The 9,691-nt window shown below is 35.6% G+C and overlaps 1 protein-coding gene across 1 annotated transcript; it reads right to left on the bottom strand.

Annotated features, from left to right (window-relative positions):
- Positions 1-861: 861 nt before the first annotated feature.
- On the bottom strand, positions 862-9,082 carry LOC114731255 (beta-galactosidase-like). Its single transcript, XM_028918395.1, has 19 exons — positions 8,817-9,082; positions 8,634-8,729; positions 8,390-8,502; positions 8,188-8,254; positions 7,983-8,075; positions 7,660-7,803; positions 5,343-5,431; positions 5,159-5,264; positions 4,934-5,021; positions 4,626-4,744; positions 4,380-4,544; positions 3,950-4,125; positions 3,722-3,831; positions 3,529-3,638; positions 3,336-3,446; positions 2,959-3,069; positions 2,671-2,876; positions 2,087-2,414; positions 862-1,316 (listed from the first exon to the last, which is right to left on the bottom strand). Exons 1-19 carry the CDS (start codon positions 8,997-8,999, stop codon positions 1,179-1,181), a joined length of 2,553 nt encoding a protein of 850 aa, XP_028774228.1. The 5' UTR covers positions 9,000-9,082; the 3' UTR covers positions 862-1,178.
- Positions 9,083-9,691: the final 609 nt, after the last annotated feature.

Here is a 9,691-nt window from a genome sequence, read left to right as displayed (position 1 = left end):
AAGATAGATTTTATAATATATTTTAATTTGAAGGAATAAAATTGTTATAATATATTTTTTACCAACATAATTAATAATATATAAGATAATATAATTAATAATTAATTAATATGTGTATATATATTTATAAAATATAAGATTAAATATGTTTATAAAAAATAATTGAGGGGTGTTAAAGTCATATTATTGTTGAAATCTATTCTGATAGGCATAATCATACTTTCTAATTTGAGTCAGAAGCAAATAGATTCATTTTTTTAAAAACCATGATTTTGAGCCCAAAACCGCGATTTGTTAATTTTCCTTCTTGTTTGGCAAACTTGGAACCCAAAAACCATGATTTCATCATATTGCCAAACAGGCCCCTAGTTCAACATCAAGGTATTTCAATGATAATGCCACATGCCAGACTTAGATGAGATCTAGGTTCAAGCCTGATATTGACATATTTGTTTGACAGCATTGAAGTAAAAACACACAAAATACACTAAACTCGTACAATATTTCTTGATTTGGGTTCAATGCAACCTATATATTTTCAATTCAATCCTTGTGAGAGAAGAAGAGAAAACTACTGTTCATATTGAATGAAAAAAGACTAAGGAACTCGAAATAAAACTAAAGGAGAAGGAAGAAGGAGTGAAAGATGATGTTTATTTGTTGGCATGCCGTGTCATCTAACCTAGTCTCCAAAACAATAACATTTCACTTAGTGCAATAGATGGCATGTTCACATATGACATATCAAAATGGACAATTAGACATTTTTCATTTTTCACTTTTACAGAATATAATGTAAGCATGAGAGATGAGTTTTATCTCAGCTTATATAAACGTGTTTATAAGCACTTAATATATAAAGCTCCAAACAAGTCCTTGAGGCCACTCAGAAGAGACACTATATTCCTTTCAATGTGTTCATACGTAACAATCTGCACGTTACATTGCTATCACAGAAATGTGTAAAGCAGAATTCTTCATTGCTACAAACCAAGAAGTGTATGGAGCAAATATATAATTAATCAGAATATAGTATATTTTTCCTGTGCCTGTGCACGTAGCACCTTTTGCAGCCAAATTTCCCTTCCATAGGTGCCTTTGGTCGTCAGGTGAAGAAAGTATATGTGTAGTAATAGAAGCCATGGAGTATTTGTATAGGACTCGTAAAAAATTCTCTTCTACTGGTAAAATGGTGCTTGGGTGGACGAGCTGCACAAGGCCTCAATTGAGAACTTCTTTGCAAGTCCTGGACATGGATCTCCTCCAAACACTTCAGGAGCTACAGTTACAAAGCAAGATTGCTTGCCAATGCAGTTCTGCACAAATAAAGGCAAAATATAATCTCAGAAACATTCCTTCCTCACAATTTAGATACAGTAATTTAAGTAATCAAGTGTTGCTGGCCAAGGAGGGAAAAAAAAAGAACGTCTTAGATTCTTATGATATGAGCCAGAGTTATTCCTAATGGGGTCAGTGCTATACTTTCGAGTTGGAAAAATTGTCAAACACCTGCATGGCAAAATTTTAGAGAACTGGAGTAAAGTTTGTCAAAATTTTAGAGACTCGTCATTGTTTGGGAGACTCCCAACTTCCATGTACTAAGGTCCATAACTATAGCAAATGGATATCTAAAAAACCTCCCAAATGAGTCAACATCTCGACGTTTTCAGTGTCATGACACAGATCCTGAAGCTCTGCAACACCTAAATATCAAAAAACTGAACTATCTAACGCAGCAAATCCTATGTTCTACTGGGAACCACAGCCCACACAACACAACACAACACCATAACAATCCTTTTTATGCTACTCAAAACTTGACAATCTGGCCACTTTCCTTTTCTTTGTTAGGACTTCTATGCACTCTTTCCTGTTTTGCCTATTTGATATCTATTTGTTTCAGATGACACCAAATATGGTATTCTTAACTTCGAAACTCTGGTTTCCCGGGAAATTGAAGAAATCTCCATAACAACCTCAACCTTCAAGAGTTCTACAATGGTTTGATAGGACTTAATGTTGGAATGGAGCTATTCATTAAGATGAAGGAAACAAATAGGATATAAAAGAGGAAATGTTGGATTACCCTCTTAGCAGCATCATATGACCTGTTGGCATGACAGCTCCCCTCTAGAAAGTTTCCACACACCCCCTGTGGTTGTCCATAGCTAGCAAATTTAATCTGAGAGATTTTTTGCCCCGGTGAACACCGTAAATGAGCTTTAGGCCTATAAATTTTTCCAGATTTAAACATGTGCCAACTTTTAAGTGTTGCCTGCCCTTCAGATATATCAGCACAAACAGTTCTTGTGGTTCTTTTCACCAAAGAAATCCCAGTAGGGTCACCTCCCCATTCTTCAAACACAACCAAAAAGTTCCCACTTGGGTTCAGCCATGACCGAGGAGCATGATACCTAAAAAATGATGATAATATGTTGTTATCATTCCCAAGAACTACTTCAACCGAAAAAGTTTACATTTTTAAGTCATAAGCTCCAATATGTTCGTTTAAACAAAAGCTTCTGTTGACCATTTGGTCACAGAAGTTCTGAGACAATTCTCAAGAATCACTTGAAGTGAACGACCTTGAATAGCTTTGTTTATGTAATCTCAGATTTTGTTGAAAGCTAGATCACATACTGTTTCGAAATCAGTTGTGAGCAGACTTACCATCTTTGGGAGGGTTCCCCACAATTTGTCTGACATTTATATTCAGTGTAGTTTCCAGCATAACTACAATCATTACAACGACCACTTGCAATGTATCCAGGCCAATGGCGCCCAATGCTCTGACCATTTACCCAGACTTGACCCTTTCCCATGCTACTCATATCAAAGGCCAACGGATCATCGCCTGCCGGTGTACTAAAAGTTGTCTGATAACAACAAAGAATAAATCAACTCGGGATCACCAGTGACAGAAAAGGACACGAAGCATTTTGTAGCATAAATTTTTACCTTGTACCATGTCAAGGGTTGCCTCTTAGCCAGCAAGGATCCCTTTGCCCATTCAACAGAATTACTCCCACTTACAGTATGAAGGCTTAAGGCTTCACCTTTCAGCCCCACCTGCTCAACAACATTCAACAATATAAATTCTCTGCAGTTGAAACTTCCACTAACTAGCTAAAATTACAAATATGACAATGATGATCATGAAAAAACATTCTCTTTACCTTATTTTTGAAAGTTTGCATCAAAAGCAAGTGAACTATTGATGCTTAAACTTTTTATTGTTACCAATGCACGCACATCTCACCAAATACACTTTTCATCATCAGTTAGATGACAAATTTTTGCTGTTGTTATTGAAGAAAAAGATATAGATGACAGACCTTGTAAGACCATTTCTGTTGAGATAAATCTCTGGTCCCCTCATTTAGACCCTTTAGTGTGGCTGGGCCTAACACCCCAGCATTCCACGTCTCAAAGTGCAAGCCTACATTCTGGATTTATTTCATTATAAAATTAGAATCAGTCTTAAAAACTGAAAAAGAAGACACAGATTAGAAAAGTGAGAGAACCAACCGGGAGACCCACAGCAACGCTAAGTAAAGAGAGTTTGTTGTTGCCAACGTTCAGCTTAACATTGTCACTAAATGTTAATTTAGGATTCTTTAAACTCCCATACACAGTTCCTACATTGATGAGAAGATGGTTAATTGATAATGTTAACCAAAGCAAAACACTGATTAAAAACCAATATATGCCAATTAGTTACCTGAAAGTTGGCCATTTATGAAAACATGTAGAGCATGGCCTGCTGACATTACGGTGAGGAAGGGAGATTCCCCACTCTTTATGAAAGCTTCATCAGGATCAATATTGACACTGACAAAGATATCCTCAATATTGATTAGATGGAGAGAGGAGTTAAGTAGTAAGAGGATGAGTGTTCTAATTATTTGCACTTGGGGAGGCGAAGACTCATCAATTAAGAGATACTTACTCTGTCGTGTACCACAAATAATCTGAAGAATCCCAGGTGACATTAAGCTGCTCCCAGAGTGCATATTCAGTAAAGGAATCGTCTTCACTGGAAGACGCGGGTTCTTCATTGTATGACTGCCAAGTGAATTGACCATCCACCGGTGTCATCTCCATCACAGTGCTCTGGGCACCAACCTTCACAAAATTGGCAACAGACATAAACGGTCACCCAAGAAAATGTCCCAGTAGAGCGAAGGCAAAGGTTTTCGGCTCAAATATGTACATATCTTTATAATGTGTGTGTCCTTCAGGAACAACTCAACTAAGAAGTGTTTCTATCAGCTATATGAAAGTGATCTACTCATTTCCGGATGCATGATTTTGGCCGTGCATTTCATAATGAAACAAAATTAGAAAAGTAATAAGTTCCGTGCATGACAATGTCGTACGCTTGCGGTGTTGAAAACTGCAGTTTTGCAGTCAGGGAGAATGCTGATAGACCAAGGTGGTAGGTCATATTGGCCACTTCCAAATGTAGCTTTTGCAGCAGATTTGGTGTCATAATTTGCAAGAAATGCAGCACAAGTACCAGAATCTGTCTTGAACACATGAGCCTGGAATAATATTAAAGAAATAGCAAATTAATTACAAATATGAGTCAGCTTTGTTTATTTTAATCAGCAGAAATATTTCACCTCCAGGTTCATCCCAAGCTGCGTCACCGTAGGATCTGCAGACACTAAAGCTGGCTCGCATAGCTTTATTGCTTTATGCAAATCTCTCAAATGCCCCCATTTGGGTTCATTCAGAAGTCCTGAAATAATTGACCAAATCTTCTCATTAACGTGGATATATATATATATATATATATGCTTTGCCCGCATGATGTTAAACTTGAATACATGCACTTTGCTGATCTATATTTCCCCAGTTACTCTAAAAGAGTATAATTATCAAAATCAGAAGCATGAATACAATTTGAACAATATATGAATATGGATACCATATTCATCAACAGGAGCATCATAGTCGTAGCTTGTGGTGATGAAGAGGCCACTAGATGTTCGACCAAAGTTTGTTCCTCCATGATACTGAACCCAAAAAAAAAAAAAAAAAGCAGAGATATTATATTTAGAGTTTCTACAACTTAAAGACATGAATTATAATATTATACTAGAGGATTGAATATTCACAGTAGATATTGATAGCAGGGGGACAATCAACCCACCATGTAGTAATTGACAAATGAACCACCATTCTGTATGAATCTTGCAACTGACAATGCCAGGTCTTCAGCTGGTCTCAGTGGTGTTGCGCCACCAAACTCAGTATACCTAAACAGTAGATTCAGATTAAAAATAGGATTATGATAAATAGTTTTTCATCTATAAATCATCATTTGCATGAGTTACCAGCCAGTCCAGTTCTCTGTCCACATTTTGGGCTTGTACTTCGTGTTGGATTTGAAGCTATCACAGTAGTACCCATTACAGGTGTCAATCTATCACACAGTGATCAGAAAGAGAAACATATCAGAAAGGAGTAGAATCTTCCTTCAACAATACATATAAGTGACAAATTTCGAAACTAAACAATTAAGTTATAAAAAGGAAGAAGGTTAGGGGACAAAGCTACGCACAACTTTTGAGAGCTTCCTTATTGTTTCTCTAATAAAACACAGTAGAATCGTATATTTTTCAGTTCAGCACTGCATAATTGGACCTTCAGATAGGGTAAACTTCTACTTAAGGACCCATAAGGAATAATAATTACCCTAAAGAAACTTAATTAAAATTCTCTTGAAACACTAAAAATACTATTTAAGCCACCACCGGTATATTTAAAAATTATCACTCACGCTCCCTAATGAATCAGACAAATCAAGTTGACATTAGGAAAAACCAATGGTAACTTTGATCCTTCGGAAGAATTTTGACTTTTGAGGTCATTTAGAGTAATTATTATATATATCTTCTAGAAGAATTTTCCCTTTGGAAAAAAATTTCCCCGAAATGTCACGTTTATTACTACGTTAAAGAGCCAAAATATAGTCTCAAATTAGACCCCATAGACAAAGTTGAACTGAAAATATAGGCTCCCATGGCTGCAATTACACAACAACCAAGAACCAGATTAAAGAAGACAAGCTAAAACTGCTTAGCTATTTGCGAGGAATTCTTACATGCACTGGGAGTGCCACGTAACTTGCGCTGTGACTAATAGAAATCCTCCAAATCACATGGTGGGACCCATGTTTGTTGCAGTCTTTTATACATCTCTTTGCTTCTACACCCGCCCTCTTTCTTCCAGCCGTCGGCTTTCCCCCTCTCTTTTTGTCTATTGATTTAATTTTCCCTCTCTTTCTAATAAAACTTCTTCCCCCCACTTTAAATTTTGTCTCTTTATTTTATTTTCGTATGCCCTCACACATTCTCCCCCCGTCCCTCTCTCTATCTCTTCTTTTTTAAATTTTATTTAATCTCTCATGTAAATAATAGTGTTGCTTTCCCAAATCAAAAATTCTAAAATAATTATATAAAAATTTAAAATTTAAAATATTTTGGTTACATAATTCATACTACTTCTGGTGTTTAATATAAAAGCTCGTTTGACTTTTATTACAAATAGTTAACTTAACTAGTTTTTTTAATCTATTTAAATTGGTTAACTAGCTCTTATATTAAGGATTGGAGTAGTATTTTACAACTCAACCTTTAACTTCTTTCTCAACTTTTTAAAATTCCCTTCTTTTTCATGGTTTATTTTATGTTGACATGTGAAAACTATTTGACTAAAAAAGACATGTGAAAATTAGAAGCAGACTTTGATAAAAGGAATCAAACTAAATAAAATATCCAGTTAGGCCTTTTTTAACTTCAATGACAAACATTTGCTTATAATAACTTGTGTTTATAAAAGTAGTTTTGTTTTTCTTCATTTTTTTCGTGAGATTGTTGGTGCATTAATGTATTAATCAAACAAAATAATCCTTCTTGTACCAAAAAAGTGAATTGTCAAACCTGTTTTGCTGCTTTATTGATATTTACGGATGATAGCTTTTGTTTATATAAGTATTTTCTTTTTTCTTTTTTTTTTGATTAAATTACTGAAACAATTATATTTTGATAAAAGGTAAACGAACCATTTCAATGTTTTTAGTAATGCTACTTTATAACTCCATTTAAAGCTTAAAATGACGTGCTATTACTTAAATTATAGAGTAAATAAAATTAAAAATAAAGAAAGAAGGTGAGTGTATGCAAAAATAAGATATAGAGATAAAACTTAAGTGGGTAGAAAAAGTTTTACCAGGAAGAGAGAGAAAATTAAATTAAAAAAGAAAGAGGGAAAGTTGAGAGACAAGGGAGAAAAAGCGCGCGTGCAGAAGGAAAAAAGATCCATAAAAGACTGCAACAAGCATGGGTCCCACTGTGTGATTTGGAGGATTTCTATTAGTCAGAGCACAAGTTACGTGGCACTCCCAGTACATACTTAAAAGCAAATAAAGATAGTGGAAAAAAGCAAAAGGGTGAACAGGAAAATATCAAATAGTAAAAGCAACTAGTCCACCTAACTAAGCAACGCGCTTTTGATATGAAAAGCCCACCAGGATCTATGGATCAAATACATTTAATATGGGGGGAAAAAAAACAATCATTTCGTGGAAAATGACAGTCCCAAGAGCAGAGAAAAATGTTTCTTTAAGGAAACAAAATAGCTTAAACTTACCACTGGATCAGGAGCATCCGGTTGCTTACACATAACCCAGGGCACCTCAGTGTCAAGACCTACTGCCATTTTAGCTGCCCATTGCGTGTAAGCTTTTCCAGCAGCACCAAGTCTCCCCTCAATAGGTCCAAACTCGTTTTCTATCTGTCAAATTCAAGTGACAGAGTTTATCTTCAATAAGTCAAGAACTTTTCTCCACTAAGCTTTGAGTTAAAGGTACGTAGTGTAGTACTATCCAAAGAATTCAAATTTGAATTCCGAGTCAAGACAAATCAACAATGAATTTTTCCAACGTAAATATATTTTAAATCTTATTACTATACCTGGGACAGAATTATTGGACCCCCCTGAGCTTGAAACAACTTCTCTTCCTTCATCATGCTGACAATCTTCTCAGTAAACTTTTGCATTGCGGCCTTCATGGCATCAAAATCACACGGATGTATCATTTTTTTCTCGATTAAAGAATATAACATGAGATTCATCACTATATAATATAATGATGATCCAAGTTGAAAACAATCTTACCTTGAAAGGCTCATTGTCAGTTCTGAAGGTAATACCCGGAACAAACTTCAGCCAAACAGGAAATCCCCTGAAATTCAAACAGAGCATGTGATCTTTTCAAGTTTTCTCCAAGGATTATTTATAACTTCTGTTAGCAATTTTCCATTCTATAGTTACGTAACTAAAATCATGAAGAGAAGCTATGAAATATCAAAATCATTACCCAAAGTTCCATTCTGCACAGACGTAGGGACCAATGCGGAGATGAACGTAAAGGCCAGTTTGCTGAACCAGCTTGATGAACTTCACTAAGTCGAACCTATCCTCGAAATAATACTGGAAATTCACAATTTCATAAAAAAATTCCGTGAGCTTCCTTTTCAGCTTCATATCTGGTTCTTGGAAAAGAAATAAACAACGAACTATGAAGAGATAAATTTTTAAGGAAGCATTTGCAGTGTCATTACTTTTCCAGGCGAAGGTTCATGACCATTCCAAAACACATAGGTCTGTATAACATCTAAGCCTCCATCTTTGGCCTTTCGTATGAGTTCAGGCCACATCTGCATTCACACCGGAACAATGAAAAGATGCGAGAAAAAGTGTGAGAAAACTAGAAGCTAAGCAAAAAGTTAGGACTAAGAAGCCACCTCAGGTGTGCTTCTTGGGTAGTGAATGGACCCAGAGATCAGAATCCTTCTCTTTCCATCAATAATAACAGCTTTGCGATCGTAAGTCAAAGAAGCTGTAACAGCAAGAGCCCAGTAGCAAAAACACAGAAGCAAAACAAATTTTCCTCTGGTTAAATTCCCCATCAAACCTCTGGGACTCATAACCTTCTGGGTTTCTCAAAGGAACGACCTTTCTTGCTTCGTTTCACTCCCCTTTGAACACTCAAAGAGACAAAAGAGTTAAAATTTTGTTTTTGGCACAAAGGAGGTCACTAGAGAGCTTAAGAGAGGCGGGTGATCAGTGAGAGGGCTGCAACTGCATTAATATTGGCGGATTATATACACGCACATTTGAAGAACGCAAGTTGGCCAGGCCACTTTCCTTTTGTTTCTTGTATGGGGACATGAATTGACGCGTAGTTCACTTGCTGTTGTAAATTAAGCAATCTCTATATTGCGTTTCATTAATCTGATTTTGTGTGTCTTCTTTAAAGATTTCATGTATGTAGATATAATACTTATGATTTTTGCCAGTACATATCAATGAAAAGAAAGTCAAAAAACCTCAGTTGAAGTCAGTAACATTATTATTGGAGAATTCGCTTCTCTTTCAAATATAAGAAATCTTTGCTTAACGTATATTATTTAGAAAATTATTTAAATAGTGAAGATTTAAACTTTTTATTAATTGAATAATTGATGTAATGAATATGTAGAGAAGTATAATTGAGTATGCTTTCAATTTCAAGACAACGATGGAGTTTGGGTACTTTACAAAGCCTCCATTGTTGGGTAACTTTCACACCGTTTCCCCAATGCAAAATTACTCTTCTTTTAATGTAATGCTCCACCTA

This window comes from Neltuma alba, unplaced genomic scaffold, assembly GCF_004799145.2.
Source record: "Neltuma alba isolate B1F8T4 unplaced genomic scaffold, ASM479914v2 tig00012808_pilon, whole genome shotgun sequence".
NCBI classification, from domain to species: Eukaryota; Viridiplantae; Streptophyta; class Magnoliopsida; order Fabales; family Fabaceae; genus Neltuma; species Neltuma alba.
Note: the sequence above shows the minus strand (reverse complement) of the source record. Positions and strands in the feature narration are given on the sequence as shown.